We start from the raw sequence: 20,065 nt of genomic DNA, 5'->3' as shown, positions 1-20,065 counted from the left end.
CAATAACAGCCTACAATGGTGCTTCCTGTGAGCCAGACTAATGCTCTACTAAGTTACTGTTTACTCCTCCCTCACAACAGCTCTTTTACAGTTGCAGAAACTCAGAGAGGTTAAGTAACCTCCCTAAGATTACCCAGAGCTGGTAAGTGGCAGGGCTGGAACCTGAACCCTGTCCAAGCTTGGGGCCCTCACCAAGCACTGATTTTCGGGTCTTTCTCCCCTCTGGGCTGGTAGGTAAGAGCGGGAAGGGCTCTAACCCCTCCCGAGGGCCCCAGGATGCACAGAGAACCACTAGGGGATGCAGAGTTGAATCTCAACGGCCCCTTTATTGAGCATGACTGTGAGGAGGTGACAGGGTGCAAAGGGGCCTATGGTGCAATTTCAAAGATGGTTGGATGAGACATCTGAGCTGGTGGCCTCCCAGTTCTAGAAGCTGAGATTCTAATTAGGGGAGGACAATGGTAGACAGAAAGGAGAGAGGGGAGCTTTCCCTGTCCTAAACTGATAAGACGGGGCTCCCAGCCTTCTTCCTGCACCTCCCTAACTGGCAGGGCTCCCAGGTTTCGGCCCAGGTGAGCAGAGTCACCACAATCACACAACCACACAGACTAGTGCCAGCTAGGACCTGCAAGAGCACTTTGTTCTCTGGGAGGCAGATTTGTTTTTGCTGCCCTGAGGCCTAGGGTAGTGGCCTCTACTCCTACCTCCCCTCCTCCCTACTTGCCTCTCCTTCCCCAGGCAGACGAGCAGACACATACGCACACGGCCAAGCAACTTTTTTTAATTAAAAAAAAAAGTAATAAGGAAAGAAGGAGCAAAAAGACTGGGTGTGCAAGTCTGGGCCACTGCAAGGGGAACACTGCCCAATCTCTGCACAGCACGAAAGCTCTTGGGAGGTCCAGGGTTCAAGGCCAAAACCTCCCTCAGCCCCCAGGCCACATACCTCTGGGGTGCCTGAGAACTGTCCCCTCCCTCACCCCACACTATCTCGGTGTGTGGACAAGGAGACTCAAACTCACCACCCTCCCAAGCCCCTTCTAGGGAATGCATTCACCAGGCAATTTCTCCCCGCAACCCCCATGTAAAAAAGGTTTTTTCGATGCTTTCCTGCACTTTTTACCATAAAGAGGGGTGAGAGAGGATGGGCTGCGGGGGGAGGAATCGACTTAAAAACTGCTGCCTAGTCAGTCACACTCCCAGTTTCCCTTCTTAGAAATCCAACCAGAAGTCGATGGTTCCCTCCACACACACACAAAAAAGTCTGTTGCTTTCTCTCTCCTCTCTTGCCAGCTCTTCTGCCCAAGCCTGGCTCTCTCCTCTCTGTCGGTTCGTCTTTCAGCCAGTCTTTCCCTGCTTCAGATTCTTGGACTCCCTCTCACTAACGTCTCTGGACCTCTGTCACCCGTTTTAAAAAACGGGGGGATGAACTCGAGAAGAGGGAAGCCTCACCACCCAATCTCTTTCTCTCTCTGCCTCTCTCTCTCTCTCTCTCTCTGAACACAAACACACACACACACACACACACACACACACACACACACACACACACACACACACACACACACACACACACACACACACACACACACACTCCAGCGACCTCCAGATGTTCCCGACCGTGCGGCCATCTGCTGAGATGGCTCAGGCGCTCCGCGGAAGGGGGCAGGGACCCGGGATGCAAGAAGCTGGGAGCAAGGCCGACTGAAGTGGGCGGGAGCTGCGTGCGCACTTTTGAGACGCTCCCTATGGTGGAACCCGGGCTGGGCAAGGGCTCCGCCGGCGGGCGGGGGGCGGAGCGGGGAACGCGCCGGGAAAGGCCGGCACTTTGGCGACACTCCCTAAATCGCCCAGCGGCTGGCCAGAGCCGCCACTGGGCGCGGGGCGGGCCGGGGAGCGCCCAGCGGCGGGCGGGGGCCGGAGGGCCGGGGGGCGGGCCGCGCCGCTCTGAGAAAAGCGCCGGCCAGAGGGCCCGCGACCGGGCCGCCTGGGTGAGCGTGCCGAGGCGGCTGCGGCGCAGGCTTCCAGGTGGGTGCGGGTCCCCGGGAGGAGTGGGAGTCCGCGCAGCGAGCGAAGGACAGGAGCCCCCCCACCCCAACCTTCACAGCTCCATCCCGCGAGCGGACGGCGCTGGACCCAGGGGCGGGGCCGGGGCCCCTCAACTTTTCCTGGACCCAGGGCGTCGGCAGCGGCGGCCTGACGCCCGGGACTCGGCCAGAGTGAGGAACCCGGACCTAGAAGGGGGCTTCCAGGAGACAAAGGCTGTGACCGGGGGCCGTGGGCGTGGGCCGGCGCCTCTGGGGGCTTTGTGCGGACACGTGCATCTCGCGTTTGTGGGTCTTTGTGAATTTGGTCCGGGGACATGCATCTGCCTGTGCCTTTGAATGTCCGTGATTTGAGGAGGCTGTTTTGCGCCTGTGTCCACGTTTCGTGGGCCCGCGTTTGGTTGTGAGTGCTGGTGGGCGCATCGTTGTGTCCGCGTACGTGGTCTGTGCCTGTCGACGTGTCTGGGTTGGGTGTCCGTGGAGTATGTGCGCGCCGAGAGCCAGACACCGCCCCAACTCCTCGCTCCCCTGCTGTCCACCCGGGCCCAGACTTGGCTTCAAACTTTTCTCCGGGTTCCTCGGCAACAGCGCCCGTCCTCCTCCCCCCTGCAGTCCGGGCGGGGGGCTCTGGCAGCCCTCCCCTCATTCACCTCCAGGGGTCCTTAGAGCCGCGAGGGGATGGGACAGGATTGGTGGGTGGGGCAATCGGCAGCGCCTGAGGACTGACCCGAGCCGAGGCTGGGCAGAGCGCGCCGCACACGCCAGCCGAACCTGCTGGGAGGAGAGAGGTAAGCAGCCGGTCCTGGCCCCCGATCGGGGGCTGAAGAGAGGAGAGGGGCGGGCAGCTGGTGGTGCCCGCCCCACGCTCCTCGGAGAGAGTGTATGTGACCGAGAGAGATGTGTCTGCTTGGCGGAGAGGCCAGCCACTAACCCCCGGCTCCGCTTTGAGATCCGCTCTCCGTTTGTATCCTGCCCCGGGCGGGGGGCGGGGGCGAGGGGTGTCGAGCCCTCCAATCCCGTAGGTGAGAAAGCAACGACGGCTGCCCGCGGCGCCGGCTCCCGGGACCTCCAGCTGGGCTGCTGGGAGGAGGAACCTTGCACACACTATAGTTTCGAATGGGATGTCCACTGGCCCACAATATGGCACTGGGCAAGTTGCTCAGCCTCTCTGAGCCGCAGTCACCTTGTAATGGAAGTGGGTGAGAACTCCCTCGCGGGGCAGAGCGTGCGGTGGCGATAACCAACGCAGGCAGAGACGGCCTGAGGTGCAGTGCCCGCCCACACTTGGCCTGGGTGAGGGGGTGACTCAGGAGCTTCTGATCCTCCCTGCCTGCTCTACCCTTCGGATAAGTCCAGACTTGCAGAGCTCAGGTCTGACCTGAGAAGGAGGGCTCAGGCTGCCGGGAGCCTCCTTTTGATCCTGGGTGGCAAAGATAACCCTTTAACACCTTCCCTCCCCTGCCCCTACCCCCACCCACCCCAGTCTTTAACCTAGAATTTTGCTTGATGCTGCAGACGTGAAGGATGGGCGCAAGCCACTCGCCTCACCGTGGGCACTTTCCTTTCCCTCTTTGGGCCTCAGTTTCCCTTCTAGAAAGGCAGGTGCTGACAGCCTCTCTCCTCCCTTCCTGTTCCGGCTGACTGGTTGAGATCCTAGAACCTGGAAACACTTTGATATTTAACACCTCCATTCTGACTTGACCAATTCCCAGGCACTAATTTTCTCTTTTGAAGAGGGAGAGGGAAGGTGGCTTTGAAGTTAGGTAGGGATGAAGTAAGGTGGGCTGGAGCCCCTGCAGCCCAGGAAGGGAAGGCTGGAAAGCAGCAGGCTGGGGAAGCCAGGTGAATACACCTGGGAGGGAGGCAGGAGGTATCTCCCACAGAGGGAACTGCCCTGCCCAGCTCTGTATGTTCTGAAACAGTGCAGGGGTGTTCAGCATTGTGGACTGTCAGATGCAAGGTTGGAGAGGGAGGGTTGGAATTCAATTTGAGGCTGGGAAGGAAGGCAGGGGCCAAATATGAAGGCCTTGAATGCCAGACCTACGAGCTGGGATTTAGGCAGTGGAGAGCTGCTAGAGGGTTTTTTAAGCTGGCATGACAGGGTGGGGTTGGTAATTCTAGGAAACCTTCCTCTGGCTTGTGGGTGGTGCTGGAGCCTGGGAGACCAATCTGGAGGCTAAGTGCTCCAGCCTCTTAGAGTCGGAAGGAGATTTTCACTTATTTTCACTTACTTCATTGCTTCCTAGCTCTGTGGCCTTAGGCAAGTAACTCTACCTCTCTGATTCTCAGTCTCCTCATCCTTCAAATGAGGTTAGTAATTCTGGTCTGACTGATTTGTTGTGAATGTTCAATAGGATAATGAATTACATGTGCTAATGAAATGAGAAGAGATTTGTAGTCTGTATTACATCATGCAGACATTTGTTGGATTGCCCTGACAATAGAAGGCAGAGCCAGCATCTACTATGGTTCGAAACTTGATATCGCCCCCGCCTCCCCGGGAAAGCCCTAAGTATCCTGCCAGCTTGGACCACTGGTACCCTCTCCTAAGCAGAGGGAAGCTTTTTGCCTAGGACATTTCACTCATCTGGCTTATCCCGTTCGCATGGCCAGGCCCCACATAGGAGAGGAGATGGACGGTCAGATTTGGAGATGGCCACACAGCACAGTGTGTCGTATCTTGACGGGGCCACTGGAGCCCAGGGAGAGGGTGACCTTTTACTGGATGACGGGCAGGTTAGACTGGGAAGACCTCACAGAGGAGGTGACTTTTTTTTTTTTCTTAACATCCTTATTAGAGTATAGTTGCTTTACAGTGTTGTGTTAATTTCTGCTGTATAACAAAGTGAATCAGCTATGTGGTTGCCCACTCTCACCACTGTTATTCAACATAGTTTTGGAAGTTTTAGCCACAGCAATCAGAGAAGAAAAAGAAATAAAAGGAATCCAAATCAGAAAAGAAGTAAAACTGTCACTGTTTGAAGATGACATGATACTTATACATGGAGGTGACTTTTGAATCGAATGAGTGAGAGTTTGCATGGAAAACAAAGAAAAGTAGGGTGTCTCTGTCATCTTCATCCGAGGGAACAGCCTGTGCAGAGATGTGGGGCCCGATGAGCAAGACGGGCCTCTAGACTGGCAAGCTGTCTTTGCAGGATAGGTTTTAAACCAGGAGCAGTGATGGGGTCCCGGTCTTCTGTCGGGATTGTACTCTGGTGCCCAGCATGGCCGGCAGTTGGAAGCAGAGGACCAGGAACAAGGCTGTTGGAGCAATCCAGGCCAGGAGGTCTCCTGAACCTGACCAGTGCAAGGTGTGGGGGGTGGGGGAAGACAGTGAGCCACCCACCCAGGGGTAGCTGCTGAGTCTCATTCTGTCACAGGTGACACAACTCTTTCAGCCTGCTTTGGCCTCTGCGACCTTTCCAAACTCCCTTACCAACTTCCTTGGTAGAGCCTGGTCAGTACTTGTAGCCCAAGCGGGACCCTGGGTGGTGCACTGGGAGACAATCCAAGGAAGAATCCATTTCGTAGTCTTCTCTGTCCTCTGCCCCTGCCTTGCTTTCAGGTCTGCTGGTGTCACGGCTCCTTTTTCTTTCCTGGCCCCTGAAATCACCCATTAGGGGGCAGGAACCCACATGCAGTGAGCACCAGTGTGTGCCAGGCCCAGGGCTGAGTCTTCACTTGACCTTGTGTAATCATCCCAGTGGCCTGCTGGGAGCAGTACTAGGTTTCTCACCATGTTACAGATGAAGACTCAGACTCAGAGGGGAGAGGGCCTCCTGGCAGGTGAGGTATGGTGGGGCTGGAACCTGGTGTGCCTGACCGTAAAACCCATTTCCTCTGCCCCACACTGCCTGCCCGTGTGTCCACACATGCCTCAGACCAAAGGGAACTTGCGAAGCTTCAGAATGGAGAAAATAGTATTGGGAGCCTTGTCTATTTCCCTGTAGATTATCTTCCAGGGATGATGTCATGGAGGAGGCTAGGCCCTTGGTGTCAGAACGCCTGGATTCTGAGTCCAGCCTCTGACCTCACTGGCTGTGTGACTCTGGGCAGATCACCGAACCTCTCTGGGTCTCTACGCAGATGTAAAATAGATACAATGCCATGTAACCTGCTGATCTTGCAGGGTGACTGAACAGATAAGAGTTGAGGAGGCATTGGGAAGGTTGAGAGCTATCCTTTGGCGAGGTGGTAGTATTCTAAATGCCTGGTATATCTTCATATAGTACCTGCTCTGTGGCAGACCCAGTACCCAGGGCCAAGGACATAAAAGGGAACCTAACCCCATTCCTGCCCACAGGAGGACAGACAGGTAAGTGTAATTATAGTCCAGCACGATCCACACGTGCCCACTTGTAAGTTGGGGCACAGCCATACAAGGAGCATTGGATTTGGAGCTCAGACACGTAGGTTTGAGACCTGGTTCCTCTCCTCCTCAGCTGAATGTCAGTCTGCAAAACAGGGACAGTAATCCCCACGGTCAAGGGTTGTGGTGAGGCCGAAACGAGATGGTGCTGTAGAAGTGCGTGGCGAGCTGACGTGTTTGTACAGATGTGCGGCGTTAGAGCTGCTGTTGGGGGAGCCGACCCACAAGGCTCCGGGAGTTTGGCCCTGACATTCTTTTTGCCTTGCGTTTCCAGAACTGACTAAGCCACTGGGGGCCAGGACGTTAATGGAATTTCCACCTGGGGATTTCGTTGGCGTCAGCTTGAGGGAGCTCACGATGAACATAAGTAGGGTTGGAGGCATCTCAGCATGGAGCAGCCGGTGGAGACAGAGCCCGTCTCAGGTGGGAGCTCGGCCCCCTGCCCACCTCGCCCCTTGGCCAGGGACTCCCCCTTGAAGTTGTGGTGAGGAGCTGGCAAATCTAGGGGCCAGAGATGCTGGGATGCAGCACCACGGGCAGGCAGCTGGAGCCAGGAGGGCCCGAGCTGGAATCCCTAACCCCAGGGAGCCCTCCTCAGAGGAGGAGGGAGGTCGGGGCCTTGTCAGCAGACACCAGCATGGTGACCAGAGGATGTTAGCACAGGTAGTCACAGACCCGCCGGGTGCTGACACCTCTTTGGGTAGCTGGGTAGGGAGGAACAGAGCAAAGAATAACACAGTCATTGCCTTCAGGAAGCTTAATAAATCATCACCATCACTGTCTACCATGCATTCAGCACTCAAGGTGTGGCAGTCGAGCTGACTGTTTCACACGCTGTCCCCTAATGCTTTCACCAACCCTGTGTTGTCGCCCCTGTTGAGGACACGGAGCCTCATCAAGGTTGAGACGTGCCCAAGGCTAGTAGGTACAGAGCTGAATTCACAGCCGGGTCTGAGTCCCGTGGTTGACTCTAAATTCTGGGCTCTTCATTCATCCAGCGTGTTTGCCGGGCCTGCCAGGCCTGGCTGTGGCCCCAGGTAGGGGAAGGGATGAACAGGTGAAGAAGGCAGGGTCACTGCCCCAAGCTGCTCGCACTTCAAGTCAGGAAACGGGCGGGTAAATAACGGCAGAGGCAGAGAATTTACCGAGTGTGTGTCTGAAGGAGGTGTGTTGATAGTGTGGTGTGAGAGGCCCGGCCCGGGGAGCAAGGAAAGGAGGGGGGCGTGGCCCAGGAGCCTGAGTGGACAGAACGGGCTTTGTTCCACTGGCAGGGCCAGGGCAGGCCTGGGGATGCGGCAGTCCTGCAATAGTGTGAGGCATCAGAACCCAGGTCCTGGGTCCTGCTCTGCCGTTTACTTGCAATCACTGACCATCTCTGGGCCTCAGTTACTCGTGATCTCTGAGGGGCCTTCCAGTTCTCCAGCCCTGGAATTCTCTGAGTTTGGAAAAGTATGAGAAGAGGCTGAGAGTTGTCCAAAGGCCGCCACCATAGGTTCGAATCAAGAGGGGAGTTCAGCCGAAGGAGGGAGGAAGGTGGGGACAACTTGCAGATACCTCTGTGCCAGAGGGAACTTGATTTCTGTGGGTAAAGTAGAAGTCAGGTGGTTTTTGAGAGGGGCGATGATGTAGCCAAAGCTGTTTTAGAGGTTCTCATAGCACCGTCTGGAGTGTCGCAGTGGGGAGACCTGCCTGGGGCCTGTTAGGGCCACACCACTGACTCTGTTGACCTCACGGGCCATCTGTAAACTTTCCTTAGAGTCACAGTGGGCCCAACAAGGAATAGCTCATGGCCCTTGCCCAGAGGACCTTATGCTATACCCCCCTAACCAGGGGTGGGTGCAGTTACTAAGCCTTTGTCCTGCTGCCCTTGTGTTCTATAACCTGGCTGATCAGCAGATGCCTTTTATCTGCAGGTCAGGGTTTGGAAAGTAAGTGATGTATCCTGGGCCAGAGATCCTCCCTGGCCTTCCATGGTGAATACCTGTCTGCCTTTCCCTTTCTCCCGAGGGTAGATCACAGGGTCCCAGAGGGAGGGAGGGAGGCAGAGTCACTACTACACAGAAAAGAAAACTGAGGCTCCAGGAAAGAAAGAAAACTGTGAAGGTCACACAGTTAGTAGCAGATCTGGAACTAGAGTCCTGATCTCCTGGGTCTACGGCAGGTGCCAGTGATCTTGATATGAGTTGTTCTCCTGTCCCCGTTGCAGATTTGTAAGCCCCATGAGGACAGGGGCCCTGGGATCTCCCACCCCGACCCCAACATACACCTCACAGGGCCTAGCACACTGCCTTGCACTTAGCGATTCAGTGCTGTGGTTGATTAATAATGTCTGCAGTGGCTGTGGGTACTATAGGTAGAATGAAAAGGTACAGTGTTTCCATTATGTGGCTTCTACCACTTGGGGCCTCATTTCTCTACTGGGGCATTGGTCTTCTCAGTCTAATCTTCACAGCCATCCTCTCTGAGCCTGATAGGACCATCATTAGCATCCCAGGTTCACAGCTGAAGGAATTGGTCCAGGTAAAGTGACTTGCCCTGTTCACACTGCAAGTTGGTGTCCAAGGCTTTCTCACTCTCTAAGAAGCCCTTTCCTCTCCGTGGAGCTGAGGCTAGTGGTTTTTGTGAAGAGGAACTCACGTTACTCATCCCTTCCCAGACCCAGCAGCCGTGTTGAGAAACAACATAGTCATAGTGTGGCTTCCTAGGAAAGAACTGCTTTCCAGCAGCAGGGCAGTGGTAAGAGCTTTGTCATGTTTGATACATATTTGCTGGAGGAAGGAGCAAGAGAGATGGGGTCAGGCCCACCCACTTATCCCCACCCCACCCGCTCCCATCTGTGGAGGGAGGCAGGGGGTCCACACTGCACCCTTCGCCTGTGCTGGGAACCCTGCCTTACTCCCACCACTATGTTTCATCCTCGTGACAGGCCTGTGAGACAGCTCTTAACATCTCTATTTTACAGATGAGGAGACTGAGGCTCAAATTGTGGCTAGCCAAGATCAGAGAAAGCAGAGATGGCCGCGAGGCAGTCCTCTTAGGAAGCTTCATCACTCAGTGTGTTTTATAGATATTTTTTACTATAAGAGAGGAAATAAGAGGAGAAAAGGAGATTAAGACATGGTTAAACCACTCAGAGTTCTACCATCTAAAGAAAGACCACGACTGGGTTGACATATTTTCTTCTAGACTTTCTAAAATTACGATTTACATTGGTTTTTCTTTAATGCATAGTTACACTTTTCTTAGCATGCAATTTCTCCTTATGATCATCTCTAGAATTATGGCATCAGCCCCCTCCTCCATGAGGTTGCAGACGTTTCTGAGCATTATTTTTATTGACTCCATAAGATCCCTGGGAGATTCCACAGGCGTCTTGAGTGGGCTGGAAAGCTTGGTCCTGGAGTCAGGAGGCAGAGCCTGAGCATCGGCTGCCATCACCTCACTGAGGACCCAGGGACAAGTCACTGCATGCTCTCTGGGCCGCAGCTTCCTCATCACTAAAATGAGGGATTGCACACACTGCTCTGCAGCCCTCACAGCTCAAACGAGCAAAGGTCTTTTGGAAATTATCAGGGGCTGTGCCCCCGGCAGGGGATTTCCTTATCTTCCCTCAGTTTCCTCCTGGGAACGTTCTGCCCTCCCCTTGGCTCCTGGATCTTTTGCTCCAAGCAGCAATGCCAGACCCCAGCGTCTCATGACACACTCACATGAAGGCACCCCTCCTTATGTTACCCCAAAGGGGACATTGCCTCTAAGCAGAACAGGGGCACTGACCCTCAAAGACCACTAGCCCACACCTCTGCCTCTGCCCCCTTCTGGGGCCAAACTTGTGAGGCATCTCAGAGATTTCTTCCTTCTCCTCTCCCAACAGCCTTGGACGGCCCTGTGAGGCCTCTGAGCTCCGCTGTGACCTCAGGAAAGCCCCAGAGCCACTGAGTACTAGAAAGCTTGGTACCTACCTGTCCCAGCGGCCGATGGCAGCTGGAGCGTGGCCCTAGGACTCCGGATGCATAGCTCTTCTTTCCCCAGCAACACACAGAAGTACACGTTCCACCTGAACCAAGCCAGTGACGAGGTTACAAAGGCCTGAGTTCACCTCCTGGCTCTGCTACCTTCCTCTCGCCATCCTCGGTTTCCTCCACCGTAACATGGACAGAAGGCTGCTTACCTCCTGGAGTGACGGGATGGCATAAGGGAACATGTGTCCGGCACTTAGTGAGGACAGGCTCTGTCACTGTCAGCACTTTCCACTTAACGTCCAGGCCTAGCACAGAACGGGGGCCCAGGGAGTGGTGTCCACTGTGCAGGGCTGAGCAGAGACCTTGTCCACGGTGCCCTGGGAGCATCACAAGCACAGTTACCCAGGCGGGTCTCAATCTACACTCCTGCTCCCTCTGTATCAGCTGTCGCCACCATTGCCTCCGGGGCTCAGTGGTGACCACTCAGCACGTGTGCACAGCTCTTCACAGTTTGCATTGCACTACAGTGAGAGTTGCGTCAACGTATGTGAGGACGGCAGGAAATACTGCCTTGTGGTACAGAGGACGAAGCCGAGGCCCGAGAGGCCCCCTCTCTAGGGGGGGAGGGGGAGAGTTGGGCTGTGTTACATAAGCAGGAGCTCATAAGGGGCCATTTGGCATTTAAGAGGCACATTGTATAATCACCTTTGGGAAGCAAAGGGTAATCTTAGGGCCTTTTTGTGTGTCTTCGGTGTTAGTTTAAACCCCAGGAAGGGTGGGTATGGGCAGATCAGCTTAGCAGGGAAGAGGAGGCCCTAGGTGGTAATGAACCTCTGCGGTGAGAAGCTCACCAGGGGAACAAAGGGGGTGTGAGGTAACTTAATATGTTCCTTTCAGTTCCAGACACTGGAACACTCTGTCCTGCCTCAATTGGGACCAAGCCCAGGATGCACCTGGGCCGGGTTTAATCCTCAAATTGGACTCTACAGCAGAAAGGGGCGGGAGAGGAGGGGCCCACATAGGGGGGCAGGGGAGAATAGCGCCCCTTCTCCCTGCCTGTGCTCCGAGCCCAAGTGCAGATCAAGTGGCTGCCCCTTTAAAGTTTCATGTAGGGCTAGTAATGCTATCCTGTTGCTCCCTCCACAGCCACCCCCTGTCCACAAGGTGGGCAGGTCCCTGGCCCACCCCTCCCTGAAGACCAGGGGGAGGAACAGGTGGGGGGAGGATGGGGCAGGGGGGCAAGTGTGCAGAGCTGAAGAACCTGCTAGAGTGAGGCTTAGTTAGTGCCTTCTATCTCCCGGGCTGAGTGGCTGCTGTGCAGAGGGAGCGTGTAGCCACAGCCTGTCCAGTTAGAGGCTTTCACTGCTCAACCCTCTCTCGCATCCTCCTGCGAGCACCACTGTCCAAGGGGCTACAGACGCGCCTGGGTGTGAGGACCGGAGGTGACAGTGTACATGGAGTGCCCAGCATCAGTGGTAGCTGCTGTTACAATCGTCCAGGGAGAGAAACTGAAGCCAGGGGAGAGGCGTGGCTTGCATCGTAGCCTGTGTCGGTGGGAAGAGCCCCTCTTGGACCCCATCTCTCCTGCCAATCCTGCTGGAGGCAGCAGATGAAAACAGAGGAATTGGGACTGAGCGGGCCTGGGTTCTAATCCTGCCCTGCTTTTTACTGGTTTGGGGTAAAACTCTTTTCCTCTCTGAGCCTCTATCTCTTTATTTGTATAATGGGGGAACCAGCCCAGCTGCCTGCCCTAGGTTAAAGGAAGGGCCAAAGAGGTGTAAGAGCCCTAACAGCTGGGGGTGAGGGCAGGGCAAGGGGGAAGGGGCTTGGCACAGGGTCCCCAACTGGAATGAAGGATCCTGCCTCTGGAGGCCAGGCCGGGTGAGAGGGCTTAGGACCGTGGACCCAACCACTGTTACCCACAAAAGCAGTGAGGTGGGGACAGTCATTGCAGACCCCCCTTGCAGGAAGAGGCCTCTGTCTGGGAAGCTGGAGTGCGGGTCTCAGGCATGGCTCAGCCACTGCCGAACCATGACAGTGAGCCATGCTTCCTGTGTACGCCATTGGGTTCACTCCCACTTACTTGTGACCGTGCATGACTCTCTGAACCTCTCTAAGTTTCAGTTCCCCCTTCGTGAAGTGGTGACAGCATGGCTGCCTTGCAATTTTCGTGGTTGTGAGGGTTAAGTGGGACCGTGCAGGGAGGCAGCTAGCACAGCACCCAGCACCTAGCACCCAGCATGTCGCATGTGCTCAGCAGAGGTAAATGCAGTACCCTAGCCCCTAAGCTGTAGACCCATCCTGTCCAGCGCATTTCCAGCTGGGTTCCTTAACGTCCAAGGAAGGCTCCAGGCCCTCACCTTCACTTCAACCAGAACAGGCCCACTTTCACCTGCTAATCTTATTTAAGGAAGGGTTCTCCTGCTTCCAGCCATCTGGCCTAACCCCCTTTACTATACAGATGGGGAGACTAAGGCCAGAGAGGAATAGGGACTAGAAATTATATAAGGAGGGGTATTCAGGGAAAGCGTCTGGGGGCACTAAGGGGCTGGTGGCAATTTGCAGCTGTGCCTACACACATCAGCTGGTGTCTTATGGGGTGGCTTAGAACCATCTGGTATGGGGTGCCTGGCGCCAGCCCTCACCTGTGGCTCTCTTTCTAGCCCACACCATGCTGTGGCCCCTGCTGCTGTTGCTGGCCGCCGGTGAGGCCCAGACCACCCGGCCCTGCTTCCCTGGATGCCAGTGTGAGGTGGAGACCTTTGGCCTCTTCGACAGCTTCAGCCTGACGCGAGTGGATTGCAGCGGCCTGGGCCCTCACATCGTGCCCGTGCCCATCCCCCTGGACACAGCCCACCTGGACCTGTCCTCCAACCGGCTGGAGACGGTGAACGAGTCCGTGCTGGCAGGCCCGGGCTACACCACGCTGGCCGGCCTGGATCTCAGCCACAACCTGCTCACCAGGTTCTCGCCCACGGCCTTCTCCCGCCTTCGCTACCTGGAGTCACTCGACCTCAGCCACAATGGCCTGGCCGCGCTGCCCGCCGAGAGCTTCACCAGCTCGCCCCTGAGCGACGTGAACCTGAGCCACAACCGGCTCCGCGAGGTCTCCGTGTCCGCCTTCGCCACCCACAGCCAGGGCAGGGCGCTGCACGTGGACCTCTCGCACAACCTCCTCCACAGCCTCGTGCCCCACCCCGCGCGGGCCAGCCTGCCGGCGCCCACCATTCAGAGCCTGAACCTGGCCTGGAACCGGCTCCACACTGTGCCCGACCTCCGGGACTTGCCCCTGCGCTACCTGAGCTTGGACGGGAACCCACTGGCGGCCATCGGCCCAGGGGCCTTCGAGGGGCTGGCGGGCCTTACACACCTGTCGCTGGGCAGCCTGCAGCGTCTCCCCCAGCTGGTGCCCTATGGCTTCCGTGAGCTGCAGGGCCTGCAGGTCCTGGATTTGTCAAGCAACCCCAAGCTCAAGTGGGCAGGACCCGAGGTGTTCTCAGGCCTGGGCTCCCTGCAGGAGCTGGACCTGTCAGGCACGGGCCTGGTGCCCCTGCCCGAGAAGCTGCTTCTCCACCTCCCGGCGCTGCAGAGCATCAGCGTGGGCCAGGGCGTGCAGTGCCGGCGCCTGGTGCGGGAGGGCATCTACCCCAGGCAGCCTGGCTCCACCCCCAAGGTGGCCCTGCACTGCATAGACACCCAGGAATTAGCTGCTGGGGGCTCTGATACCTTGTGACGAATGGTGTGGCCTGGGGCCATGTAACAGACTTTGCCCTGGGCTCCCTTGGGTCCTGGGTAATTTATATTTTAACGTGCCAATGCCAGCAGGGACTCTGTAGGCCTGTGTGGCAGCATCATTGAAAGAGAGGCTTTGAACCTGGGACCCACACCCAGGAGCAAGATTTTGCCCGTTTGTCTATGTTGCTCTCCAGACCATAGCTGAGGGTCTTCGATGCCAAACCAGACAGCAGTCCCCTGCTGTCCTTCCCTACTTGTCCCCAAAGTGCCTTCCCTGAGGCCTGGACCAACCTGACCCATGACAGGAGGAGGGCGGGCGGGAGGTAGTGCTGCGGGGCAGAGGTCCAGCCACTCAGGCATGGGTTTCTTTTACGACACAGCCCTCTCTTTGCTCTGGGCATGTGAGGGCTACTTCATCCTTTTTTCTTCCCCTAGAACTCTGGATAGAACTTTATAGAAAGGACTGGAGAAAAAACTCTAGTCCACCTCCTCATGTGCCAGATGGGGAAACTCAGGCCGAGGAAAGGAAAAATGCTATTCTGAGGTCCTACAGTGGCAGAAGCGTGAATGGACCCAATGTCCAGCCTCCCAGCAGGGCCCCTTTGCACTTTTCTCCCCTCTCCCCTTTCTGGGCTCCCCCTTGCTTCCAAGACTCACATCCTGCCATTTGTGCCCTTTCCCTGTCGTCCCCAGGAGGAGAGACCAGGGCCTCGGGGGTGGCACTCTGGGCCCGGTAACCGGCTGTGGCACAGGCTAAGTCAGTTCATCTCGGAGCCTCTAGAAGCCTCAGGGATACCAGTCCCAGCCCTGCCAGTTTCCCACTCTGGGTGGGTGGGGGGGGGGGGCGGTGTCCCCCAGCATCAAGAATGGAAATGCGCCCATTGACCCCTAAGGTACTGCCTCTAGATGCAGTCCTGGAGCCCCTCCAGGCCCTGAGCTCCCTCAGACCCCACTGGCCCTGTGCCCGACAGCCCAGCTCATCCTACTGAGAATGCAGTGAAGGAGGTAGGGGAGACCCCACCCATGTTTATGCTCCGCCACCAGGGTGGCATCTCAGCTTCCCAGCCCTGGGCTCTCTCCTTAGCATGGGGTTAATAAAAGTTGTTGCCTTTTTAATGGACTGTCACTTTCAACCCACCCCCACCCCCCCACCCCCTCCCCAACCCCCCATCCCCCGCCCCATCCAGGTCCCTGCTGGCAGGGGATGGAAACATGCCATTTGTAAAAGAAGAAAGACATTGCATTTGTTCGCTTTTGTAATATTGTGTCCTGGGGATGGGTTGGGGGAGGAGGCGTTGGGTGAAAGCCAGCTATACTTGGCCATGTGGGCGTCAGGGGGCTGGTCCCACAGGGACGCCCACAGGACAGTGAGAGCTCTGTCCTCCCCCACCGGCCCTACCCAACACCTGGTCCTTGGTTTAATAAACACTATAAAGAGGCCCTCTTCCCATCATTTGACCGACATCCACTGACATTCCCTAGACTGGGCCATGGGGCCATAAGGATGAATTGAGACAAGATTGTTCTCTCTGAAAAGCCCAATAACCTCCCAGGATTAGGGGAGTGAGGTGATGTGAGGGAGGGAGTTCCTCGGGGGTGGGTGGCACCTTTCACTGCAGCTAACACTGCCTGCCTTCCTCATTTCCCCTCTGCCTGACGCCCCATCTCCACGAACTTGTCAGGCCCTGCATGCCTCTGCCTTTGCTCAGGCTGTTACTCTGGGACCTGGCCCTTGCCCCCATCCCTGCCTCTCAACTCCTTCCCAGCCTAACAGACCCAGTTCCCACCTCATCTCCTTAGAAGCTTTCCCTGAGGTCCCTGTCCACCTCCCTCTGCTGTGTTCCTTCTTGGCATCTGACTGCTGTGGTATCCTAACTCCTGTTTGCCCACTTCCAGTGACAGGGATCCCACTTCCAGCTCATCTGAATGGCTCTGCTGTCAGCAAGTTCTTCCTTCTAACTAGCCAAGAACGGCAGGTATATCCATCACCATCACTACCACCAAGATTTTCCTGCTGTCTACTCTGTGCCCTGAGACTCGTGTTCCTGGGGCGGGAGGGGGAAGGACACATGGAGGACACCTAACTATACGAGCAGTACAGGGACCTGTGAGAGCCCTGTGGTGGGATTAGGAAGGCCCCCTGGAGGAGGCTCATCCGTGGAGTTGGGAAGGACAAGTGGACCCGGACAGAGGTGGCTGGCACTTGAGAGGGGTCACGGGTGAACAATGGCACAGATCCCAGGACATTCAGGCCATGGGTAGGGTTGGGGTGCCTGCCCATCATGTGGCTTAGGCCCCCCAGGGCTTGGGCTCCCTGAGCCGGAGGCTGGCCCCCGCCTATATGGGAAGGATCTGAAGTCTGGGGGACAAGGGAGGGTCAGAGTGAGACCCCAGCCTTCACAGTCCTCAGATTGGTACTCCATCCTCCCACATGCCTTGGGACAAGAGAGGCCTCAAATGCAGGGGTGAGGGAGAGATCCCTGGGACTTTCACCCAGTGGGGCTTTAAAGCCGCACTTGAAGAAGGCGTCCTTGGGGAGGGCCATGGAACATAGGGGTCTTAAACTTTAGTGGCGCTGAAAGCAGGGGAAGGGAGGCCGGGACAACTGCTGTTCACCTCCGCCCTGAGCTGCAGCTTCCACATCTGCAAAACGGGGCGGGGGTGAAGCTCCAGCGGCAGGGTGGGCAGACGCCGCCACACCGTGCGGGCTTCTCCTTCCCGGTGGGGGCATCACCTCGCACACCCCCAGCCCCTGCGTGCTGTAGAGAAAGCAGAAGCCCCGCGGGGCAGCCGGCCCGCGGCCCCTCCGGAGGCTCTCAGCCCGCAGCGCCACCTCGTGCTCACGCATGGCCAGACACCCCAGATCAGAGAGGTCGCGGAGCCCAGGGCCTCTGGAGGCCAAAGTGGACCTGCGCAGTTTGCGGAGCCAGCCCCTCTTTCCCCTCGCCGACCGCCTTCATCCGGCCACCCTCCGCCTTCCTGGAATCCCCGGACCGAGAATGAGGTCATTGGAATCTTACACAATTACAGAGGTTAGTGCAAAGATTCCGTTTTGGAGTTCCCAGAAAAGAGTTAAAATCCTGGTCCATCACGAGCCGGTTGTGTGACTTTGGCCAAGTCACTTTACTTCTCTAAGCCTGGAAAAGGGGATGAAAATATCTCCCTGCACAGGATTGTATGTAGGAAGTAACATTTGTAAAGAATCAAGTACAGTGCCCGGCACAAAATAGACAGTCCAGAAACGCTTGTTTCCTCGCTTATGCAACCACTGAATTATGAATTGGATTACAGAAACGTGTAGTCTTAGACTCATATTTTGATAACGGATGCAGAACTGAAAGATTTTGTAAAGCTTTAGGATGGTAGAATTGAGGAACAATAGTATAGTTTTCAGGATCTTTGCCCTGTGTACCTAACACGGAATAGGCTTTCAACACACATGTCAGTTGAGTTTTAGAGATGGGGAAACATCTGAGTACAGTTTGCCATCATAGCACAGGCTGGGTCACAAACATTTCACCGCACTTCATTAATAATTCAGTTGCCGTTTACTGGGCACATGTCCTTGGACTTGGTGTACATGCTATCATTTCCTCTCCACAACTGCCCTGGATGTTATTGTCACCGTACAGCTGAGGAAAGCAGCCTGTGCCTGGTTTCATCTGTCATATGGCAAGTCTCTCATTCCTGAATGTCCTACCTCAGTGACCGGGCCAGCTGTGCAGATCACACGTGTCAGAGAGGGCAGAGGTGCTCTAAGAAACCAAAAACACTAGGACTCCATTTATTTTTCTGTTGGAAAAAAAAAAGGGGGGTGGAGTTACGCAGCTCTAAGTATCTCCAATCAGACCATGGATTCTAGATCCTAGAGCATGAAAAGCCAAAGATAAAATCCTTCCCCTCCTGGCCCCATTTCACAGATGGGAAGATGGAGGCCCAGAGAGGAGCAGCCCAAGGTCACATGGCAGGTGACGTGGCCACATGGCCAGGATTCTGTGCTTCAGATCTGGCTATATAATTGGTGGAACCTAGGGTAAAATGAAAATGTGGGGTCTTTTGTTCAAAATTATTAAGAATTTCAAGATGGCGAGAGCAGAGCCTTAAACCAAGCATGGGACCCTTCTAAGGTCCCACTGCCCATGAAGCCAGCCCTGCTGTGCTTTAATCATACCATTACAGAGAAGGAAGAAGCAAACGCCCTGTGTTGGTCAATATGGCAAAAGAGCATCTGTATGGATTTGTATGAAACCCAAACCCTCTGTAGCTCAGGGAGCTGATTAGACTCTTTCAAATCCCATAATTTCCCTCCATGGGTGTTATCATACCACCCCCTGATTTCCCCAAATTGTCATGGCCAAGGGGCCAAAGGGTTGCCCTCTTGAAGAGAGAGGGCAGATGGCCATGGGGATACTAACACCTACCAACTGCCTCCAAACCAGCTCATAGGATGTTTCTCTGGACAAGACTGCCAGGCATGTGGGGGGCAGAGGCCTACCTCTACTCGTACCTAATGTCCACCAAGACAGTAGAGGTCATCGTAGGCTAACAGGGCTTGCCCACTGATGCTCAATGTTCTGTGTGGGCTAATTGGACCAAGGAGCAAATGTCCACTGATACCTCATATTTATCAGTACCTAACGTCCATCAATGACAGCCCTCACCAATGGCTGATATCCACAAAGGGAAAATGTCCAGTGGTGGCAGCGTCCACTACTGCCCAACACACACCAGTGCCAGTGCTCGCAGGCAGCTCATTGCAATGATCATTGCTCTTCGTGTCACTACCTAATGTTGGTCCAGACTTAACATCTGGCGACAGCAAATAACCATCTAGTTAATTTACATGCCCTGTGTTTATTCTTCTCTTTTATTTATTTAACTCCCAGTGGTTGTATTTATGGGGATTATTGTGTTTGTTGAGCTGGGTGGGAAAGTCTTCCTGTGTTTACTGTTTAATTCCAAAAGCTATTTATTATTTTATTTGGCATACCCATTAGTCAAAATATTCCAAATTAGGAACACAAGCATACATTTATGTTTCTTGACATATACACATATGTACATGTAACATGTATATATAATTATTAAATACAGGAATGATACAGAAAGACAGAAAAAGAGAAACTGCTTTGAGAACAGAAGTGTCAAGACAAGAAAAATGTTTTAATTAGTTGATTCTTAGAGGAAGCAACTTTTCCAAAGTTGAGTGATTATTCGAGACGTCGGCCCTCCTGCTCTGGCAAAGGACAAAAAGCCCTACGCTGGGCTGAGAAAAGCTAGGTTCTCTAATAACGTTAAGACACTGATGCAAGGGCTCCTTCGGGCAGAAGAGCCAGTGGGTAAGGCACAGGCTCCAAAGGGAGGCTGCCTGGCTCAAGGGCAGCTCTGCTACTTCCAGCTAAGCCACTCAGCCTCTCTCTCTCTCTCCCTTTTTTTTTTTTTTTTGGCTGCATCGGGTCTTCGTCACAGCATGTGGGATCTTCGTTGTGGCGTGCAGGCTCTTCATTGCAGTACATGGGCCTCTCTCTAGTTGTGGCGTGCAGGCTCAGTAGTTGTGGCGCACGGGCTTAATTTCCCCGTGAAATGTGGGATCTTAGTTCCCCCACCAGGGATCAAACCCGCGTTCCCTGCATTGGAAGGCGGATTCTTTACGAGTGGACCACCAAGGAAGTCCCTCAGCTTCTCTCTGAGCCTCAGTTTCCACATCTGTATAATGGATATGGTAGCCACCTCAAAGGGTTGTTGTGGGAAAGTCAATGTACATAGAACATTTAGAATTGTGCCTGGCACATAATAAGTGGCATATAATAAATAATATGAAACACAATTGACTCTTGAACAACTCAGGAGTTAGGGAAGCCAACCCCCCAAGCAGTCGAAGATCCTAGTGTAACTTTACAGCCAGCCTTCCGTATCCATGGCTCCGCATCTGTGGTTTCAACCAACCATGGATCATG

General features: G+C 55.1%; 1 protein-coding gene across 9 annotated transcripts; it reads left to right on the top strand.

The window, feature by feature from the left end:
- The first annotated feature begins 1,891 nt into the window (after positions 1 to 1,891).
- On the top strand, positions 1,892 to 15,351 carry TSKU (tsukushi, small leucine rich proteoglycan). Of its 9 annotated transcripts, XM_060018233.1 has the most exons (4): positions 2,009 to 2,025; positions 6,275 to 6,360; positions 6,689 to 6,837; positions 13,037 to 15,351. In XM_060018233.1, exons 3-4 carry the CDS (start codon positions 6,804 to 6,806, stop codon positions 14,104 to 14,106), a joined length of 1,104 nt encoding a protein of 367 aa, XP_059874216.1. In that variant the 5' UTR covers positions 2,009 to 2,025; positions 6,275 to 6,360; positions 6,689 to 6,803; the 3' UTR covers positions 14,107 to 15,351. The 9 variants fall into 9 exon arrangements, with proteins under 9 accessions (XP_059874214.1, XP_059874219.1, XP_059874216.1 ...); XM_060018231.1 differs by lacking the exon at positions 6,275 to 6,360 and having other exon boundaries at positions 1,892 to 2,025; XM_060018229.1 differs by lacking the exons at positions 2,009 to 2,025; positions 6,275 to 6,360 and adding an exon at positions 2,713 to 4,352.
- The last annotated feature ends 4,714 nt before the right edge of the window (positions 15,352 to 20,065 follow it).

Source organism: Delphinus delphis, chromosome 8 (assembly GCF_949987515.2).
Source record: "Delphinus delphis chromosome 8, mDelDel1.2, whole genome shotgun sequence".
Classification (NCBI taxonomy): domain Eukaryota; kingdom Metazoa; phylum Chordata; class Mammalia; order Artiodactyla; family Delphinidae; genus Delphinus; species Delphinus delphis.
This window is presented reverse-complemented; position numbering and strand designations above follow the sequence as displayed.